Here is a 21,287-nt window from a genome sequence, read left to right as displayed (position 1 = left end):
TCGTAGTTAATATCATTGTGTGGGTGTTAGTTGTTATCCTCGCGATAGTGGTGCTTCATTGCCCACTTCCGCGTAGAGTTGTACGGTGATGTACCGTCTGATGTAATAAAAGTGTTATCAGCCTCCTGAGACTGATATTGTATCACTTTTAAGTCTTCTCTTATGAGGGGACGCTTCACTCTCCCCATTAAATCGAAGTACTCTCTTCTCGTCCTTCGCTAGAAATCATTCTGTCCCATCCTTGATGCATTTGATTTGGTTGATGTCCCTTATCTTCCGTTTGCGGATCCTAGCCATTCTATAAATGTCCTTCTCCCTTTCTTTCATTCCTAGTCGCTGATATAGGTCAGTCATACGCCTTACCATTTGCTACACTCATAGCTCGATTTGCAACCCTCTTTGCTAGTTTATAGCCCTCGATGTTGGCTGCACTCTTGTCAAGGTGGAGGCGCTTGAAACACTTCTCCTTAATAGCCCTTTGCACCTCATCATTCCACCACCAGTTATCTTTTTCCTCCCGTTTGTCTCCCCTACTCATGCCAAACACCTCTGAGGTCACCTTCCGAACACATGTTACCATCTTTAGCCACATGTCATCTTCATCTTCTCCTTCTTCCTAAGGCTCCTCACCTAGCATCCTCTCCTTAAACATTTGCGCCGCTTCCCCTCTAAGCTTCGACTATTTTGTTCTCACAATCTTGGTACGTTTGTCCTGGTGGACACGTACCCAAAGATGAAAGTCCGCCACCACAAGCTTGAGGGACAACACACTCCCCATGTATCACCTTACAATCTAAGCAATCACATCTATCCTCCCTCCTGGCAAGGATAAAGTTGAGCAGGCTCAAGTGTTGTCCACTATGAAACGTCACAAGATGGGATTCACTCTTCTTAAAAATGGTATTCGCTATCAACAAGTCGTAGGCCAACGCGAAGTTCAAAACATCCTCCCCCTCTTGACTCCTACTACCATACCCAAAACCCTTGTGCACTGGCTCGAACAATACATTAGTCGCACCCATATGTCCGGACGAATAATTGTCGTATAGAACTTGCCTTTTAGCTTCTGTGGCACTCTCCTGTCACAAAAGACACCAGAAGCTTGATGCCATTTCAACCGGCTAGCAAAAATTCTATACCTAACATCTTCATCAATATCGCCATCCTTTTAGAGCACCGATCCTATGTACCTAAAAGTATTCTTGGGTCGTCGTGATCTCTTTAAGCAAGAACCACGGGAGTTTGAAGAAAATGATAGTACAACAAAAAGCATATAAATAGACGGTTGCCCCTAGTCCCATATTCACCAGTCAGGAGTCTCATGTCTCCTGTGTCACAGAGGCTGAAGGACATCCCCAGATCCCACCATACAGCCTTTCAGCACATCACTTTGTAGCAGTCGAGATCTATCATGCAATGCTTATATACTGACGAGCAGACACTAAATTGAATCCGGCCCCCAAGAGAAGCAGTCGAATCTAGAGATAAACACTTTGGGGGTGTTGACAGAACCTCTAGACAACAAAATCAGCGTAGGGTGGAACTGCATCTGATTGGCAGCAATTCGTACTTTGTTTCCAGGTTCATGAGTGAGTTCCATGCAGCTGGAAAAGCACAAAATTTGCACACACACCATGTAAGGAGTGAACTTTTGTCACGAAACAATGATGAGAAATTATTATGTTCCCAACCAGCCTGATCCCTTCAGCATATATCTTTGGAGGGAAAAACAGATAATCATCATATATCAGTATATCACGAAATGGGTCCAGTAGCATTGATATGTTGCAAGAATGAGGATACTCTGATAAGTTCGCACTGTAGAAGCGTTCGGCAGTGATTGCTGCAGCAGCCCGGCTATCTGCCCCTGAATTTGGGCCCCAGTGTCGGAGTGCAAGCTGTGCAGTTGCTGATGCTTTGCCGTATAGCTGCAGCGTAGGCAGTCAAACTTCGTCCAATCATCAAATACTCTTCTTGTTACCACGTCTGTTCTTAAGGCGTGAGGCGTCTGTGGCGATCCCACCCCTCTAAGGAGGCCTAGGCGCGTAAGGCGCGTGGCGAGGCGACGCCATAGACATATGTTAGAATACTATGACAGCATAATTTAGTAGCACACATACATACCTTTGTTGAGCTGTTGTAGCACCCATTCTCCCCTTTGCTGCTGCTCTTTCCATCCATTCTCTTCTCCCAAGTAGCAAGCTACACAAATAATGAGCAATGAATCAATCGGCAAGACTAACAATAGAGCACTGTACTTTGTTTATTGATTAGCTAGAGCTAGCACAGCACATGAACTACATAAGAAGCAGAGCTGAGAGCAATCTGCCCAACCATCACGCACAGGCACAATAGAGCAGAGAAGAGGGCACTGGAAATTACCTGGCCATAGGAGAGAGCAGAGAAGAGGCCACTAGAACAGATCAGAGGGGCAGCGCTGCAGGGGCGGAGGGGCAGCGCTGGAGGGGCGGTGGAGAAGCAGAGGGCAGAAAAGCAGCAGTGGAGGGGCGAAGGGGCCAGGGGCGGATGGGCCGAGGATGCGCCGCCGGCTGCCGCGACCCAAGCTCCAGGCGCCGCCCTCTTCTCTTCCAACCCTATCCACAGGTCAGCTCTCTCCGTTTCCCTCCCAAATTGCGTCGATTGCAAGCTTTGTTGGTGGCCAGCCTCTATTTCCCACTCGATTTCCCGCCGCTCCGTCTTTGCCCGCTCGATTTCCCGCCGCTCGGTCTGTTCCCGCGCGCCTCCCCTCTTTCCCGCCTGGAGCCTCACGTATGGCGCCCACCTCATCCAATTGGACGCCCAGGAGACGCCTATGGACGCCTAGACGACGCCTTCGGCGCAAGGCGGACGCCATACGCAGTCGGCCAAGGCGAAGCAGACGCCCAGGTTGCCAATCGCGTCTTGTCGCCTAGGCGACGCCTTAAGAACAGAGGTTACCACTTATCAGATTCAAATATTTCCTTCTGCCTTCAATGTGCAGAATCAGGCGCATTGTCCTCATAGCAATTAAAACGAAATTCAGCAGAAAGAGTTTCAGACGCATATGCAGAAAATGGCAAGTTTATTTTGACAGTATGGAGCAAAAACAGTCATATAATGAACAACGATCCATGCCTCCTCAAGGACCAAACGGTGGATTCGCATTTCCATAGCACTATTTTGGGGTTTTTCGTGACCAGTGGTTGCTAGAGGCAGTAGTTGGGATGGCATTGCTCGACCCATTCCCTGTCAAGCAAGAAGAGTCATAATACCATATCGGAAACCACAACTCAGAACAATTTTGTAACAAATTATGAATGTACCAAAACTACTACACTATGGTTTTGACTATGTATTGAGTACAAGATAAAAGTACGTTTTAGTAAGTATGCATTTCACTTCAATTTCAAGAGTAGAGTTAAACAGAATGCAATCGAACTGCCAATGAAAAGCAAAGTTACCTTTACCTTTGATATCTATAAAATATATATACTGTTTACAGACAGCTCAGGATGTGCACAATCCCAATATTTCCCAGGACAAATAAATTGACTATCTCAGAGCTTGGGTTTAAACAGAAAATTATGTTCCTTAAAACATATTATTTTTCACCTTTTCTTGCACATAATTCCTGGTTTTGCCTACATGGACAGAAACTAAAAGCCAATTTTGCTGTTTGGGATGAATGCATGAAATTTAGTTCCAATTTAGCCATGCACATAATTCCTGGTTTTTGGGAAGCCAGACTTGTGTTTCCAATTTAGTTCTCAGCATTTTGTTTATCAACAACAGCACCGTACATAGAAAACCTCACCTTATTCAAAAAACATGACCAGGGGTTGGCATTCAGTGAAGGACAATAGCACTTGGGCAGTTGAATAGCCTACCTGTCAGCAACAGTACAGTTCCATGTTCCCAACATACTAAAAATTTAAAGCCACAAGAACCAGTCCCTTTTTATTGTTTAATTAAAATGAGGGGTTTCTCCAATCTGTTCGTTTTACACTTATAAATAGAGTAATGCCTAGAAATAAGCATGAATTATCTTCTAGTTCCACAACATCATAAGAACACACGTCTACATAAGTGCCTCAGTGACCTCACTACCTAGGTATCAGAATTCTAAGTATATAACAGTATAACTTTATCCCACAGGCTGTCAGCTAGAAATGATTTTCCGCATTGATCCCATTTGATTTATTAAAGTTGGTCTACTCAGAAACCTGACAAACTAAGCCCAAAATAAGAATTCCAGCCTATATTTCTCAGTGTCCTAAAGATCACTGGTTACATAAAGCAGCGACTACCGCAGCTTAACAAACCAGTGACAAATTGTCCGCAACTTTGGCCCTCAAGTGCTTCATTCTCACTCATACAGGTCTGTGCATCACATGTGGGCCTAAACCATAATTTCTTAGTTCTGAATATTGCCTAGCCTGCTTGTTATTTTTATGGCCTTTGAAAAGAGAAAAAATTAAACATTTTGGTTGTTTTTGAACATGATGATGTTAATGAAAAGCTCACTAAACCATGAAAATATATTTATTAATCTGAAATGATGAAGCATCAAACGGTAGTTACAGCAATTGTTTACTCCACAGGTCACCACGTCAAAGAGCATCTTTCTGTGATCAAGTACATCCAATTTGCGCACCAGAATGTGGGCTAAATTCTTGTACCATTATATGATTACCTTTCTTGAGAGTGGAATTGAAATATTTCATAATGCTGCTGCTATGCATTTATCTCAAACTCATATTGTGCAACAGCACACAACACTAGGATACAATGTATGTTGCAATCCTTGTGTGAATCAAATCTACAGGTCTAAACTAAGTGACAGAGATCCAAACTTATTATTGAGCAAAGCCAAAGTCAAAACTTCAAGCACCTGTTACGGGCCAATTAGGCCCACCCAATTTACCACCAGGGTGAGGGGTGTGCACTGTGCAGACAGCACGCCACCTCATGACACCACCAGCTCCCTTATCGCCTTGCCACCCAAGTTAACTCATCAATAATTAGGAAGTTCAATTCATGCAAGTTAGGAAAGATCAGAACACATCTCTAAGATCCCATCTAATGGTTAGGTCACCTTCCTCTATATAAAAAGAGTGGATGCATCGTGGTTGGTTAAGAAGAAGAAAAGGTCTACGCCCCTTATATTTTCTAGGTTTCAAACTTCTCCCTCCCTCTCGCTTTCAGCCAAGCCGCAGCGCCCCTCCCCAATAAACCGTGCCCACAACAGTATCAAAATGGATCAATGGCAATTATGTGTAAGACACAAACTGGGCAAAAGGAGAAGATAGATATGACATCACAAAGAAGGTAAATTAATTGGAATACAATTGGTTGAAGTGGTATAGCAATGAACTCATCTCATGCTTCTTTGGTAAAACTATGTCAGTGTACCACAGCAAGCTTTATAGAAAAAGGGTCTATGCGATAGGAAAAATGTTGATTTGTTTCATCCTTTTGGGTTAAGTTCTAGTCCGCAAAAATCCAGAAGATAAAGGATGCAGTGCATTGGGGCTGTAGGACAAATAATCCAGAAGATCAGTCTTTATCATTGCCAGTTACTCTACAATATCTGAAAATTGGTATGACAAAACAAACAGCAAATTAAGAGATACTGCAAATTTTTCCATTCATCATTTAGGACTTGTCTCACGACATTCTGATGATTGATTAGAACAAGCTCCACAGTGCATAATATGCATTGCAATTAAATAAAAAACTCAAGACACTATTCGCAAGGTAACAAAAGGCTAGCAGCATACTTTCATTACATCTGAAATCTTGAAGAGTCATGACCAAACGCTTTCACTGAAACGTTTCCAACTTGAGGAAGCAGCACGTACCACAATCACTTGCCAAAGAGTAAATTCATGACACCCCTGAACACATGCCCACGCTTCACCGTGTCCCTGCGCACCGCCTCCTCATCTGGCATGAAGCCCTTTCCCTTCATCGTCTCCAGCAGCAACTGCCCCTCCTCCACCTTTTCCATCCTCACGTACGCCTCGAACACGGCCAGATACGTCGCCACATTCGGCCGCATCCCGCGGTCGAGCATATCTACCAGGTACCTCCCAGCCTCCGAGCACCGGTCGCTGGCCGCGAGCCCCCTGACGAGCACGGCCAGCGTGTAGGCGTTGGGCTTGACGCCGGACGCGAGCATGCGGTCGTAGGTGCGCACGGCGTCGCGCCAGTGAGCGGGGCCGGCGTTGACGTAGGCCTCGAGGACGGCAGTATGTGCGACGACGTCGGGCATGGTGCCCTTGTCCTTGATGACCGCGAAGAGCGCGAGCGCCTCGTGGGTCAGCCCGTCCTTGGACAATCCATCGAACATCTTGATGGCGTAGTTGGTGAGGCCCTCGGTGCGCATCCGGTGGAAGATCTCCTGTAGATTGGTGGGGTCGGACGGCTCACAGAGGGCGGGCTTCTTGCTAAAGGGGTCGTACGGGGGAGGGAGCTCGGGATTCTTTGCCGGGGACGGCGGTGGAGGTATCGTGGGGTTGTCGGCGTCGTCATCGGACCAATCGAAGGCGACGGGTGAGTTAGTGTTGGGGCTGCGGTGAGGAGGCGGCGAAGCCTTGGAGGAGAGGAGCCGGCTGGTGTTGGATACGGAGACGGAGGACGACGGACGCAGTAGGCGGCGAGCGGCGGCGGCGGCCATTGGGACGGAGCGGTGGCCGGTGGCGGTGGGGGACCTCAGACCTCAGACCTCGGTTTCAGCATTTTTCGAGAGTGGCTAAAAAATAAAGTCTAAAAAATAGTTTGTTTTAGGATCCTTCTGGAAGTGCATCTAGGGCGATAAATGTTAATGGTAAGTTTCGGTGATTAATGACAACCGTATACGACTAACGTGTGTTTTGAAGAAAAAATTAATGACTAATTTAGTCTCATATAAAATGTGAAAAGAGACCCCTCAATTCGGAACAATCATGCGTGCCAAGGACTCAATTTCAAAGATTAAGGACCTTTCTAGTCTCAAGTGTCACAAAGAGATGAAGGACACTTGATTTAGATAGGGTTTATAGTTTTTAGTTATTGACCGTACTATTAAGAGGGGTTCATGAGTTAGTAGCTTGATCAAAATTGAGTTGGCCTTAGAAATCTTGCACACTCACTAAAAACAGCTCAAGATGGTCAATAGAAGTTAACACAACACTTGGAAGAAGAAACAATCGAAGTTACATTCAAATCCAAGTCAATTCAACTGAAAACAAAGAAAAACAGCAGCACCGGTTGAACCGGTGCCCTAGCGTCGGAGCATCCGATGCTTGGCGGAAGGACCGATGCCCTGTCGGTCTATCTTCTCTGGATGCAGGCAGAAATAAAGTCAAAAACTCTATAGCACCGGTTGAACCGACGGTCAAAAGATAAGCACCGGTGCATTGGATGTACTATGTTCCAGAGAGCATGTTTTGATGGACTTCAACTTCTCTTCAGCACCGGTTGAACCGACGCTTCAGAAACAAAGCACCGGTGCATTAGACGTCCTATGTTCCAGAAAGCTTGTTTGTGTTGGTCAGTGAACCTCTAAAGCACCGGTTGAACCGATGCCCCTACGGAGCATGCACCGGTGCAATGACGCAAGCTTGGATACTGTGTCAGAACCCCAACGGCTACAATTTGGACACAGAGAGACCGGTTGAGCCGACGCCTCAAATCTGACACCCATCGGTTTTTCCGGTGCTCACGGTTTTTCTGCAGTGGATTTCTAACGGCTATGTAACTCTTTCCACTCTATATAAGGGCACCCCCATGGCACATTTCGTTGCCTTTGACACCCTGAATACTTGAGGCCACCCTTGAGAAGAAGAGAAAGTGCTTTGAGCAAACAAGAGAAGATCTAGCACTTTGTTTGTGCTTCAACCTTGAAGAATCCATCCTTTGCAAGTGTAGCAAGTGTGCTTGAGCTAGGGCCAACTGTGTGTAGGTCAAGTGAAGGCTTAGGAGCTTGTTACTCTTGGTGTTTGACGGCACCTAGCTGGTCTTGGTGATCGGGAGGTTCTTGGTGAGCTCTTGGTGTTTGTGGGAGCCCCAAGACAAGAAGATTGTACACGGTGTGAAGCTCGCCGTTCCGGAGATGGAGAAAGAACATTCTTAGTGATCACTTGCTCCTTGGTGAAGCAAGGGAGCTATACCCTTGTGTGGGTGCTCCAACGTGGATTAGGGGGGAGCGTCAACTCCTCGATACCACGGGAAAAAATCCGGTTGTCTCGTGTCTCTTACTTTTATTTCAAGCAATTAAATCCTTTTGTTGTTACTCTTGTCTTTGATTGCTTGTAGTTTGACTAGAACAACTTGCATGGTAGTGTGATCTTTTGCTTAGGTTTTGATCTTACTAGTGTGATATCTTTTAAGCAACATGATCATGATAGTGTGTTTACCTACCTAAGGACTTTGTGCTAGCATGCTCTAGTGACTAGGTTTCAAATTTATAGATTGGGCAATACTAGTCTAGATTAAGGATTAGATATAAATTTGAAAAAGTCACAATTCAACCCCCCTTCTTGGGCCACGATCCTTACACTTCTAGAAATTAGCGGGAGGAAAAAAACACCGCACTCAGTAGTCGAAAAAAATACTATCCACTTCCACAGCTCGCCCTGCTAAGGCCTCCTCGATTAAGAAAAAATCTCGTAGGCATAAAGTACTAAATGAAATGAAGTCTATTTGTAAAATCTCCAGTAGGCCTGTTAATGGGTTGGATAATATTTGGAGTTTTTGGGTTGGGTTGTTTTGTGGAATTATTTGGATGGGAATTAATGGGTTTACAGGACAAACGGGTTGGGATGGAATGGGTTTGCTAGCCAATCGGGTTGGATTGAGTTGGAATGGGGTTTTTTTTTCCGGGTTTGTGTGGGTTTACCCGTGGGTTAATCGGCTCCGGTCCGTCCCCCTCCTCCTCCTACTCTCGCAGTCCCGCCCCACAAACCCTACCCCTAACGCAATGGACCGCGTTGGCCTCTGTGTCGTTGAACCAGAGGCTGAAGTCGTCTCCAAGTGGCCGTTGGTCAGGCAGCTCGCGTCTCTGAGTGGCAGGTAGCCCCTCTGCCTGAGCTCGCGGAGCCTCATCTGGCAGGAGAGCGACGCGGCGGGTCACACCCAGAGCACCATGCTCGGGACTCGGAGTTCCCGCGCCACGTCCAGCGCGAAGCTCATCAGCGCCGTTGGGATCACGCACGTCACGGGCGGCGGCGCGCCCGCCGCCGGCGTGCTCCCGGTCCCGTCCCGGAGCCGCGCGACGAGTTCCCGCAGCGGTGCCGCGCCCCGCTTGCTGGTGGACTGTGACAGGGCGCGGTCGCGCTCCAGCGGCATGCTGCCTCCGCCGCGGTTGGCGTCGAGCAACCCGTCCGGTATGGTCTCGAACCGGAACGACGGAGGAGGATGGTGCATGCATTTTGTCGCTTCTGATGGAGGAGGATGCCCTGTGTTTGCCTCTCATGTTTAGAAAAATCGACTTCTGTTTGTCTAACGCAATGGACAGGGTGACCATTGTTAGTATCTATGGCAATCCACGGGAGCAGCCCCATGGCAACCCAAGACATAGTGGGTTGGGTTGGGTTGGGTTGGGGATAACTTGATTTGGAATGGGGTGGGGTGGAGTAAGAAAAAAACATATTTACTTTGGATTAGGGTGGGAATGGGTTGGATTTTTGCCCATTAGCAGGGCTAATCTCTAGTAATTTCGACTACGAAAAAAATCTTATATATATGGAGTACTAAATGAAGTCTATTTGAAAAATCTGTAGGAACTTCTAGGAAAAGAATTTCATATACATGGAGTACTAAACGAAGTCTATTTGCAAAACATCTTCACAGATGGGTGTAATTTTTTGAGACAAATCTAATGACAAAAAATTAATCGATGATTGACTACAATTATGCTACAGTAATTATCCTCTAATTATGTGTCAAAGGCCTCATTAGATTCGTCAGGGTTACTAGCGCAGAAGGTTCTGAAGTTGGTTTTGTACACTGACTTTATTTAATACTCCTAATTAGCAGTTAAAGTTCCTTCTAGACATTCTAGGGAAGAAACCAAATGGTACCATCGTCAACATATACCATGTGGAGGAGGAAAAGGGTATGAATTTTGCTGCGCTAGCGCTTGACTAGGACAGTTTTTTTATTTTTTTATTTTTTATTTTTATTTTTTACAAAAATATATTTTTGTTTTCGAAATTTACATGAATATACCCCGGCCGCCCTGCTGCCGGGCGGCCGAGACCTGGTCGCCCCGCTGCGGGGCGGCAGGGATTTTTGTGCAAAAACTTTTACGAAAATATTTGCGCGCAGATCTCTGGGGACCGGTCGCCCGGCTGGCCGCCCCGCTGCCGGGCGACCGGAGTGACTCTGCGGGAACTTCGCATTCGGCACCCACACTGCAGCTATCTGACATGACATCATCATCTGCCCCACACCCATTTTAATATTATTCTATTACTATTAATCACTACTGCTCATCACATAGTAATCACATCGGATTTGCAGTGCAGCAATCATGAAGCAACGAGCCGGGCTGGCGGGCCCATGTTTGATTTCTGTTGCGTAAAGCAAACCGAAAATTTATGATTCGTAACTACCCTTATATTTTCAGTACACTACATTCAGTGAGCAATCTAATTGAACCAACCAACACATTTAGAATTGCAACCAAGAAATCTTACTACACAAATACCTTCGTAATATTACATGCTACAATCTGGTGCAAATACATATCCATACATAACGAAATGTAATTATCACATACAGATCGGAATACATTAGAACTGCAACCAAGAAATCTTACTACACAAATACCTTCATAATATTACATGCTACAATCTGGTGCAAATACATATCCATACATAACGAAATATAATTATCACATACATGTATTTGTGTAGTAAGATTTTTTTGTTGCAGTTCTAAATGTGTAGGTTGGTTCAATTAGATTGCTCGCTAAATGTAGTGTACTGAAAATAAAAGAGTAGTTACGAATCATAAATTTTCGGTTTGCTTTACGCAACAGAAATCAAACCTGGGCCCGCCAGCCCGGCTCGTTGCTTCCTGATTGCTGCAGTGCAAATCCGATGTGATTACTACGTGATGAGTAGTAGTAATTAATAGTAATAGAATAATATTAAAATGGGTGTGGGGGGCAGATGATGATGTCATGTCGGATAGCTGCAGTGTCGGTGCCGAATGCGAAGTTGCCGCAGAGTCGCTCCGAACGCCTTGCTGCCGGGCGGCCTGGGGGGCCGGCCGCCCCGCTGCCGGGCGACCGGCCCCCAGGGACCTGCGCGCAAATATTTCGCAAAAGTTTTTGCACAAAAACCCCTGCCGCCCCGCAGCAGGGCGACCAGGTCCCGCCCGCCCGGCAGTGGGGCGGTCTGGGTATATTCCTGTAAATTTCGAAAATAAAAATATATTTTTTGTAAAAAATGAAAATAAAAAAATAATAAAAAAACCGCCTTGACTAGGGATGCAACAGGCCCGATCCCCGATGGAGATTTCGATCTTGTTCGGATGGCCATTAAACGCTGGCTGGCGCTGATTTTGGCCCAGTCCAGCCGATCGAGCCGAACAGATGGCAAGCCCAATGTCGGCAGCCGCAGAAACTCTAGCCAGCCTCCAGCCCAGCCGCAAGACTCCATCCACAGGCTGTTCATTTATTAGGGGATGTTTGTGGACTAAAACTAATCCCCGCGGGGATGTTCGCGGATTTAAACTAATTCCCGTCCGGTGAAGCAGGGATGGAATTCCAACACTCCATGTCCCCGTCACCCGTCGGGTGACCCACTACCAACTAGCTGGTTAAAAGAAGCCCAGTGCCAGATGTTCAGCCCACCCTAAATTAAATATAGTATAAATACCTGATAACGCTAGCTAAACAGTCTCTACCCACACCCATCCTTTTTCACGACTTGCGCCGCCACTCGTGCAACCGCGCTTGCGACGTGGAGTCGCGTGTCGGCGTGTTGCCGAGCTGCCGCCGCCTCCCTCTCCTGTGCGGGCGCTGCCCCCTTCCTCCTCTCCCCGATGCAGCCGCCACCGTCTTCCTCCTCTCCCCGATGCGCTGTTGACGCGAGATGATCACACATCAAGTTCAGGAGCCCCGTACGTTAAAACCGGAATGTACTAGATTTGAATCAAGGCATGCCATGACGCTAGATGATCACACATCAAGCCCAGGAGGCCCGTACGCTAAAACCGGACGTACTAGATTTGAACCAAGGCATGCCAGTCAATTTGATCTGTAAATTGACAAGAAAACAGCAAACAGTCAAATTCAAGAGTGTATCTGCTGGATTTCCGAATCACTCTTACGCGGGGTATCGGCAAGACTCTGCCGATACAGATGACGACAAAGGATCGGGTATGATATGTGTGTAATAAAAGCAATCTACAACGGATCGGCAATGAGCTGCCGATGCCGATAAACAACTAGACGGCTGGATCTAAAGTCGACACGTGCCGAGTAACAATGTACAAATCCACGAATGTATGGATCTGGACAAAGCTAAGCTTATGATTCAATCTGATCGACTTTACAAGATTTATCATGATAAACAAGGAGCTTACAACCGATTAAATAGATCACTAAGTCGGGTAGTTTGTGAATAAATCTAAACGAGAAAACAGCGATGTGCCCGAGATCAAAGCTTAGATAAATTCGGTAAATTTTAAAATAGATCTGAACGAAGCCACAGCGATGCGCCCGGAAGCTAAAGCTCAGATTTACTCGGTAAACGAAAACTTACCATCGGTAACGGCTGCAACAGTAGCTGGTACCTTTGGCCTGGACCGATGACCCGTTTTCTAGTAGTGTGAAGTGAATGAACACAAAGTTAATTGTATTACTTAGTTCTATTAAACCATCCGTAGCAACGCACGGGCACTATGCTAGTAACTTCTAAAATATGTAGTTTCAAATAACGCAAGCCATATGTATACGTATATATCGAGTTGCCTTGAAGAGTACTCTTGTATACCCATTTTAGTTATTCTAAGCGAATCAGCTGAGGTGCTACTTTGTACATGATCTGGATCTTCTGAAAAAGGGGGTTGTTTGGAGAGTTGCAGATGGTGCTAGTATCAAGATTTGGCGTCACAATTGGATACCGAGAAGTTGGTCATTGAAACCTGCTCGGAGCATTTGACCGTGTAGGCTCAAATGGGTGAGCTGATCAATGCAACTACCAAAGAATGGGACGTGCAGATCCTAAATCGCTACTTCTATAAGCATGATATTGACGAGATTCTGAAGATTAAAATCACAAGAACAGCTGACTCGGACTTTATGGGCTGGCACTATGATAAATCTGGCTGCTTCTCAGTACGAAGTGCATACAAGCTTGGAGTCGATATTCGGGACCTGGACCTGGAGGAAGGTATGCAGAGCTCGAGCAGCAATACCGATGGTATGAGGCGGGGTCGAAGAAGCTGTGGGCTCTGCCTGTCCCACAGAAGGTCAAAGTATTTGCCTGGAAATTGATTCACAATGGCTTAGCCAACCAGGCAAATAAAAAATCAAGGCGAATGAAGCACCTAAGCAATTGTCTTCTTTTGTGGTGATGATCAAGAAGATTGCTACCATGTGGTCATGCAATGCCCTCATGCAGTGAACCTATGCGCAGCTATGAGATTGAGATGGTGCCTCCCAGCTGAGCGAGAACTGAAGTTTACTGGACCAAAATGGCTACTTGGGATTGTTGACACCAACCCGTGGAGCAGGTTGCATGCCTCCTCTTAATCTTCTGGCTAGCCTGGTTGTGGCAGAACCGCCCGACATAATCCGGCTTAAGTGCGCTAACCATCGTTGCAAAGGCAATTAGGTTTAACTCGCACCGCAGACGGAGCACATCGGTAGTCCGTCGGGTAAAATCCCGATGAAACCACTTAAACCTGGATCAAACAAAGCAGCATAACTCACGCGAAGGCGAGTCCAGAGATTACAACACTTCACAATATATTACACCACAGAGTTTAATATAAAAGTAGAATTACAAACCAAGTTCCAAATTTAACAAAGTACTTTTCGTAAAGCCAACATATAAGAAGTTCACCAGAGTCCTTTATTTTAGCAGAAAGTAAACACAAGAACTAACGACGATATGGGTGTCACGATGAAGCCCGATTCATGACATCACTCGTTCTTGTCATCGTTGGCCGGGGACGTATCCCACTACACGGACCACCCAGGCGGAAGAGTGCAAGGCCAGGTCAGACTAGCAAACATGTCTTCAAAAGTATCACCTGAAACAAAATTGAGACACAAGCAAGACTGAGTATACTAATACTCAGCAAGACTTAACCGACTGAGGGAATACTTAGCCCACTACCTAGACATGCAAAGCCTTTGGCTTGAGGAGTTTGTTTTGCCGAAAAGCGATAGAGTGTAGGTCCTTATTTTCAAATTTTAGCTTCAGGGTTCTAGTTCAATTAACCGTTCTACATTAGCATCTATCCAATAGCATACATGGTGGAAAACAATTATCTTTCATCATCCGACAATATTCATCATCATACATATTCCACTTATTACTCTATGTGGCAAAAGGGTTAAGCAGTCTCAATAACCGGTGAGAAACGGACGATTCGAATCGAATTTGTTAACCTGGCCATGCAGACCTAAACACACGTCACGTGGTTACTCCCAGAGTCACACGTACGACTTTTCCCTTCAATTCCCGCTTCACGGAACAGGCCCACCGCCCTCGACTACAGAGCCCGGCTCTGCACCCGTCATTAGCTAGATGAGAACGACGTCAAGACGGTGGGGAGTATATTCCGGCTGCGGTTCAATCCAGTACTTAAGCTTACCGATTACCATATTCTCGGCATGTGATTAGTACATTCAAACGCTTAACCACCACTACCACACATTGCAGCCTTATCACTTTTCACTAAACAGACGGGGCATCCCGAGTCTCACGACCCCGCCCGTAGACCTTATAGTTGTAGCAAGTAGTAAACAACAAACTCCTATAATTTCTCGCGAGTGACAGAAAATCACTCGACTTCTACCGAACCATTAGCATAGCTAACTAGCGACCTACACATACTAGTGTTCAAGCATCGGTACCTACGATCATGCAACTAAGGTTCCAGTCAACTCCTGTAACTTAAATGCACAAGTAGATAGGAACAATAATAAGTTGCATAATTTAAAATAGAAGGACATGCTCCGGGGCTTGCCTTCCTGGGCGTAGCTGGATCTGGGCTCTTCCGAAATCAGGTTCAGGTCTTCAGTAGCTTCAGTTAGATTCACCTGAGCTTCACGCTGCTCACTCTCGGACTCGGGCACCAGCTCGTATGTTCCGTCAGCAAGAGTAGTCGAATCTATATGAAATGCACATGTATGAGTTGTGTGACGATAATAATTTATTATTTGCTTCATTATAAAATTGTAATTCAAACAAAACCCAAATTTAAAGAGCGAAACACTTTCATTCATATTTTACTGGGCAGTCGTTTATAGAGTAAAATCTAATATGTTTTAGTTCATAAAAAGAATCTAGGGTTGAGTTTCAACACTGCATAAGTTAGAAATAGTTTCAGCAACTACAACCTTTACACAAGGTAGTACATCAGATCAAAAACTTGCAGTGAAAATTTCAGGCAAAAACAGTAAAGCATGAATGCATGAAACATACTCAAAAACATCACATGCTAGGATCAAGATGAATTTACACCGATTAAACCACAACACTTTTGAATCTCAAATTTTTACAAAGGGATCTTCATATGATTCTAAACACTCTTTAAATTTATCAGAATTTTTCTAGACATAAAACAGGAGTAATAAAATTGACAAAATTAACTCACATACAACAAAACTAATTAGTACAGAGAGTTACAAAGTGTTTTTGGCTCTCAAATTTTGTATGCTATCTTATCTTCTGAAGACTGAGCCATGGTAAAATTTCTAGATTTTTCCAGATGCAACAACTATTTATAACGATATAGCACTATTTTTAAGGATTAATTCACAGAATTAGCTACACAAATCTAAAAATAATGAAACTTGAACAGTGGTGTTCATTTAGTATTATAAGTACACATAAAAAGTTTCATACACATATCTATAACAGAACACTCAGAAATAAAAAGTAAATTATTCTACTAGATCTAGCCAAGACTAGGGTTTCATCTAGTTACAAGGGTTAACTAGTGTTCAAATGTTTACACAAAGCTAAACATGTCATGAAGTAGCTACCAGACAAAAATCACCTATAAAAGCTGAGTAGAACTCCTAGAATAATTATAGCCTAGGTAATCTAATCCTTTTCCTAGATTAAAATATAGACAGAAAATAAATATGTCCATGTAATGAAACTTGTAGATATTGTTGCAAGGATTCCAAAACATTTAGATTTACATTTTTCCAATTTTTCTACGAATTTCTAGGAATTTTCAAAGTTTGCTATTTTGAGTTCATGGCGTTTTTGTGCTTGGCCCCCTGAACCTTTGGCTCCTTCTCAGGGGAGATCCCTGGCCGCAAAATAGGGGAGGGACGGCGGCGCCATTTCCGGCACACAGGGTCGCCGGTGGTGGGGGCTTGACAGGGGAAAAGAGAGAGGGGCACAAGAGCTACCTTTGGAGGGGCTTGGGGCTCGCGGACGTGGACGGTGGTGGCCTCGCCGCGAAGAGGGGCGGCCGGCGGCGGACTGGACCGGCGGTGGCGGTGTTCCGGCGGGGAAAGGAGAGGGTGGCCGGGTGCAGGAGGTTCAGGGCGGCGACGTGGAGCTATCTAGGGGGTCGTTTGGGGCGGAGGAAGGCTAGAGGGGTGAGCTCTGCGGCGGCCTAGGGAGGGGCGGCGCTAATGGCGGCGGCGACGGCTCTGGACACCGTGAGAGGCTCGGCCGAGCACCTGGAGCAGGGTGAAGAGTAGAGGGGGAGGTAGAGGGCTCATTTGCAAAGCAAAAGGAAGGGAGGAGAGCAGGGCAGAGGGCGCAAGTGAGCTGCGAAGTGGCGCACGGCACGGCTCGGCGCGTTCGTCACCGTGGCACGTCGACGGCCGTGGAGAGGCCGAGAGGCTTCGGGAGAACCAGAGATGGGGAAACGGTGAGGGCGTGGCGCGTGGCCGGCGGCCTCGGCTCGCCGGCACAGAACAGGGGAGAGTGAGAGGGAAGAGAGAGAGAGAGAGAGAAATGAGAGGTTTGAATGATTCAAATTCGAATTTTTCTCAAAAATTCCTTTTGAAACATAGAAAACTTTGAATACGAAAGTTGTAGAGAATTTAAAAGCCTACAACTTTTATTTCAGGAAAAAGTTTATTCGAGCAATGGTTTAGAAGTTATTTTAAATTTTCGAAAACTATAATTCAAATCACTTATCATTTCATGTAATTTTTGTCACTTTTACCCCTAAAGTTCAACTAGACATTTATTGATCTTTTCATGGTGAACATGTCTAAACATTTTCATATGCCTATTTGCATTGGTGTGAAAGTTATTTGAGGTTCCTAACCTATGTACATATACACACATACATATATGTTCTTTTCCAAAAAGAAATGCATAATTTGACTTTCTCTTGTTTATTTAGCATGAAACCACATTTAATATTTCTTGCTTAACATGTTAAAACTCTGAGATGTCACCCTGGTTCATACGCAACGAGCTCACACACTGGAATAAGAAGTTATCACTTGAAGGGTCCGTTTCCTTCCTGGAAAACTACTGGGAGACACTGTGTGTCATTCGATAGCAGAACCCTCCTGACGATAAAGGCAAGAAGCCAGTTGGCTCTATGCCAAGACCTGTTGAGGAGATGGGGAGCATGGTGCCTATGAGATAGTCAGTCCCTAGTAAGGGGTGGATTAAAATTAATGTGAATGGTGCTTTCAAGAAAAATGGGGGTGCTAGCTGGGGCGTGGTGATCCGGGATGATGCTGGAAAAAGTTTTGCTATCAGCTTGGCGTGTGGTGGCCAACGCTTCAAATGCAGAAGAGGTAGAGATCTTGGCGTGCAAGGAAGGTTTGGCTCTTGCTGTGGAGTGGACTCCCTGTCAGGCAACTCTAGAGTTAGATTGCTCGTCGGCGATTAAATACTTATCTGATTTGGGTGAACCCAGAACACCTCCAGCCTTCGTTATCAGAGAAGCAAAGAAACTGGCGAGTACACTTCCTGAGATAGTATTTAAACATGTAAGGAGAGAGCAGAATTATGTAGCGCATGAATTAGCACAACTTGCTAGTAGGTTGTTCCATAGTGTAGTGTGGCGCAATCGCTATCCAGTTTGTGTTGACCCTTTAGTTGTTCAAGATTTTAACTCTGCCTTCAGTAATTTATAAAGCTCTCTCTTTACCCGAAAAAAAAAATCTGAGGTGCTACTTCCACACCTTGCTCTGGTGTGTTGGATGTCGCATGTACGTGACAAGTTAACAATATTCTGTGCCAACATGAGAGAACCTGGGTGGAGGATTTTCATCTCATGCATGTAGCAATTTTTATTACCGCCACCCCACATGACTTTCCAATCTATCCTTGTGCTGAATCTATCCTAGCATCTGAGTCTGTCTAGAGAGAAACAAGCAAAGAAACAATCATATCAACTATACTTCCCGTGGCTCCTCGAATGGCTAAGGGTAAGTACATTACTATATATCAGTGGTTTCATATGTCGTATCATACAAGTCCACATAGAATTTTTGATTAGGTGCCGGAGAGAGGGAGAAGAGAGAATAAGGTGGTTTCGCGAGACAATCGTCTCTTAGGCTAAAATTTAGGACTATAAGATCACTTTCTCACTATTGTAGGAGTTGTTATTGCTATGCAACTTACAATATTTCTTTTTTAATGCACAAATTATGAAATTATGTAGTTACTATGAGACAGCTTACGATACAATTTATTATATGTATTGTCTGTTACATCATCTCAAGATGATGTGGTAATGCATAAAACTGTCCATCAATAAGCTTACCCTAAGAAAAAAATTATCACAATCCTGCATGATGCACATCCACCTTAATTTCCTCCTCCCCTGGACATGTGGCCCTATTTGGTTCTTCCTTTTCTAGAAACTTCTATGAGAGAATCTTAAATGCATGGAGTACTAAATAAAATCTATTTGCAAAACATCTTCACAGATGTGTGCAACTTTGCACAACTAATCTAATAAGCCTAATTAATTCATGATTAGCTACAAAATGATGCTACAGTAACCATCCTCTAATCACGCGGTCAGAGACCTCATTAGATTCTTTAGGGTTCCTAACGCAGAGGTTCTAAAGTTGATTTTGTAAACTGTCTTTATTTAATACTCCTACTTAACCGTCAAAATGTTTTCTAGGATCTTCTAGGAAGAAACCAAATCGGGCCGTGGCTGTTCGGCTGCTTGGTGCTCGCTGGGCTGCAGCGGCGGCTGCAGGCATCCAGCCGAACGGCAGCCCACCAGCCCAGTTGGAAACAGCCCAGCCGACTAGTTTGAAGCAGCCAAACGGACCATTTACTACTTTGATTCGATTAATCGCTTCATCATTTGCCTATTTTGTCTTGATTTAGCTTTCATCATTAGGCCATCACATTCCTTAAAATCTTGGTTTCTGTTGTGTTGTCCCCACGCTGTGCATGAATAAAGTTATGCATACCTTACATTATTTTTAATTTAAATTTAGTCTTTATTATTTTTAATGGATTCTTTATTTTTGTTATTCTGCTCCATTCGCATTAAGGTCAAATTATTACTTTTTTGTAATTATTTATTCCAAACACTACTACAAAACTGCACATCTGTTTTTAGTATTAGCCCAGGCAAATTTCGGGCTCGAGACAAATAAAGATATTAGTCCCGGCCTCCTGAGGTTGGAAGGGAGACGAGATGGACTTTTAGTCCGATTCGTGATTTAAACTGGGAATGAATATCCCTCATTAGTCCTGGTTAGTGGCTCTAACTGGAACTATAATGAGTATATTAGTCCAGGATTGAGGCAAGCACCGGGACTAAAAGATTGGGTTGCACTTTTTTTTTCTTTTTCTGCGCACACCTTCCATCTACTTATCTTTCTCATCTGGATCACTCCCTTCATCTCCTCCCTTATCCTCTTCCCTCTCTTCTTCCTCTAGTGGTTGGTGACTTCTTATGCTAGCCAGGAGTGGCGAAGCATGGAGGGGTCCGATGAAGGGTGGAGCAGCCGCCCGGAGTTGCAGCTCACGGCGGTGCCATGGACGGCGACGAGCAGCACTGGTAGCGCGAGGCGGTGGGTCGGGCCCGCAGCGGCAACGCGGGCTGCCGCGAAGCCGGTAGCATGCGGCGGCGGGTCAGGCCCGCGATGCACAGTGGCGGCTCGAGCCCACGGAGAGTTGCGATGGCTCAGATCCGAAGCAAGTGGTTCGGGACAGCGGTGGCGAGCACGGTGGCCGGCCGCGAGTAGGGCGAGTGTGGGGGCATGGAGCTTTTTATTATTTTTATTTTTTTGGCAATGTTTGGTCCTGGTAGTGGCCTCTCCTACAGAAATATCGTTGTCCTGTAGGAGTGAAACAAACTATTATTAATCATATTAGGTGTGGACTTTTATTTAAGATAGACTGTCATTATATTATAAAGTCCAATATCAAAGCTTAAATTTTCTTTTCGAAATAACATGGTAACTTGCTGCCCTTCTTTGTGAGAGTGGTGGTTTCTTTTAACACTTTTATGTTAATAGATATGACAACAAAGGTAGATTGAGCATAAGACGGAACCAAGAGAGCCGACACCTCCCTCCAATGATCTTTCCAGTTTGGAAGCTTGATATCTTTCCTTTTTCGTGAAACTAGAAGATTAATTGCACTTGCTGCGGATAGAAAGCTTCTCAAAGTTCCACTTACAAGCTGGATTCATCAAGTTTGATCTGCTACTTCCATTGGGTGAGGGGTCCTAGTCTATGCTCCACTGGTCCCTAAATAGTAAGCATCAATTCATTTAGCAATATGTTTGGTGTACCTGGAACTCCGGAACTAGCAAAGAATTTGAATACGATTTTTAGAAATGGCGAACTATTCACTAGAAACTGCGCAGGATTCGTACTAATTCTTGCTTTTCAAATGTAAACCGGGACTCTTTTCTGGAACCACACAAGAAAGTTTATTCCGGCCTGCATTTCCTACTCTCCCTTGCCTTCAGATACAAAGAACCAGGAAAAGGATAGCAGAGACTCAAACGATACCAAACTTCTCCCGCTCTGCTTCCTCTTCTCCACCCCTGCACGCGACGGGGCACGATTAACACGATCCCACCCCCGGACTTCCAGGTGGTCCCCACTCGCCCACACCGGTATCGCTTCCATGTGGTCCCCACACGTCAGCAATCTACCTCCAGTAGGG

At 45.1% G+C, this 21,287-nt stretch overlaps 2 protein-coding genes across 2 annotated transcripts; both read right to left on the bottom strand.

Moving 5' to 3' along the window:
• Window positions 1-2,000: 2,000 nt before the first annotated feature.
• On the bottom strand, window positions 2,001-2,930 carry LOC120692468. The gene is made up of 2 exons (XM_039975774.1): window positions 2,383-2,930; window positions 2,001-2,202 (listed from the first exon to the last, which is right to left on the bottom strand). The coding sequence occupies exons 1-2, from the start codon at window positions 2,785-2,787 to the stop codon at window positions 2,038-2,040; spliced, it is 570 nt and encodes a 189-aa protein (XP_039831708.1). The 5' UTR covers window positions 2,788-2,930; the 3' UTR covers window positions 2,001-2,037.
• A 114-nt stretch (window positions 2,931-3,044) lies between these two features.
• On the bottom strand, window positions 3,045-6,740 carry LOC120692467 (pentatricopeptide repeat-containing protein At4g38150-like). Its single transcript, XM_039975773.1, has 2 exons — window positions 5,841-6,740; window positions 3,045-3,225 (listed from the first exon to the last, which is right to left on the bottom strand). The coding sequence occupies exon 1, from the start codon at window positions 6,656-6,658 to the stop codon at window positions 5,846-5,848; it is 813 nt and encodes a 270-aa protein (XP_039831707.1). The 5' UTR covers window positions 6,659-6,740; the 3' UTR covers window positions 3,045-3,225; window positions 5,841-5,845.
• Window positions 6,741-21,287: the final 14,547 nt, after the last annotated feature.

The sequence above is a fragment of the Panicum virgatum genome, chromosome 9N, assembly GCF_016808335.1.
Source record: "Panicum virgatum strain AP13 chromosome 9N, P.virgatum_v5, whole genome shotgun sequence".
Lineage (NCBI taxonomy): Eukaryota > Viridiplantae > Streptophyta > Magnoliopsida > Poales > Poaceae > Panicum > Panicum virgatum.
Note: the sequence above shows the minus strand (reverse complement) of the source record. Positions and strands in the feature narration are given on the sequence as shown.

Bases quoted from the DNA above. Each gene is read 5' to 3' on its own strand.
- LOC120692468 (XM_039975774.1), bottom strand. From the start codon at position 2,787: ATGAGGTGGGCGCCATACGTGAGGCTCCAGGCGGGAAAGAGGGGAGGC. The intron at 2,203-2,382 runs GTAATTTCCAGT...TTATTTGTGTAG, and splicing joins CTGCTCTCTCCTATGGCCAG to CTTGCTACTTGGGAGAAGAG.
- LOC120692467 (XM_039975773.1), bottom strand. From the start codon at position 6,658: ATGGCCGCCGCCGCCGCTCGCCGCCTACTGCGTCCGTCGTCCTCCGTC.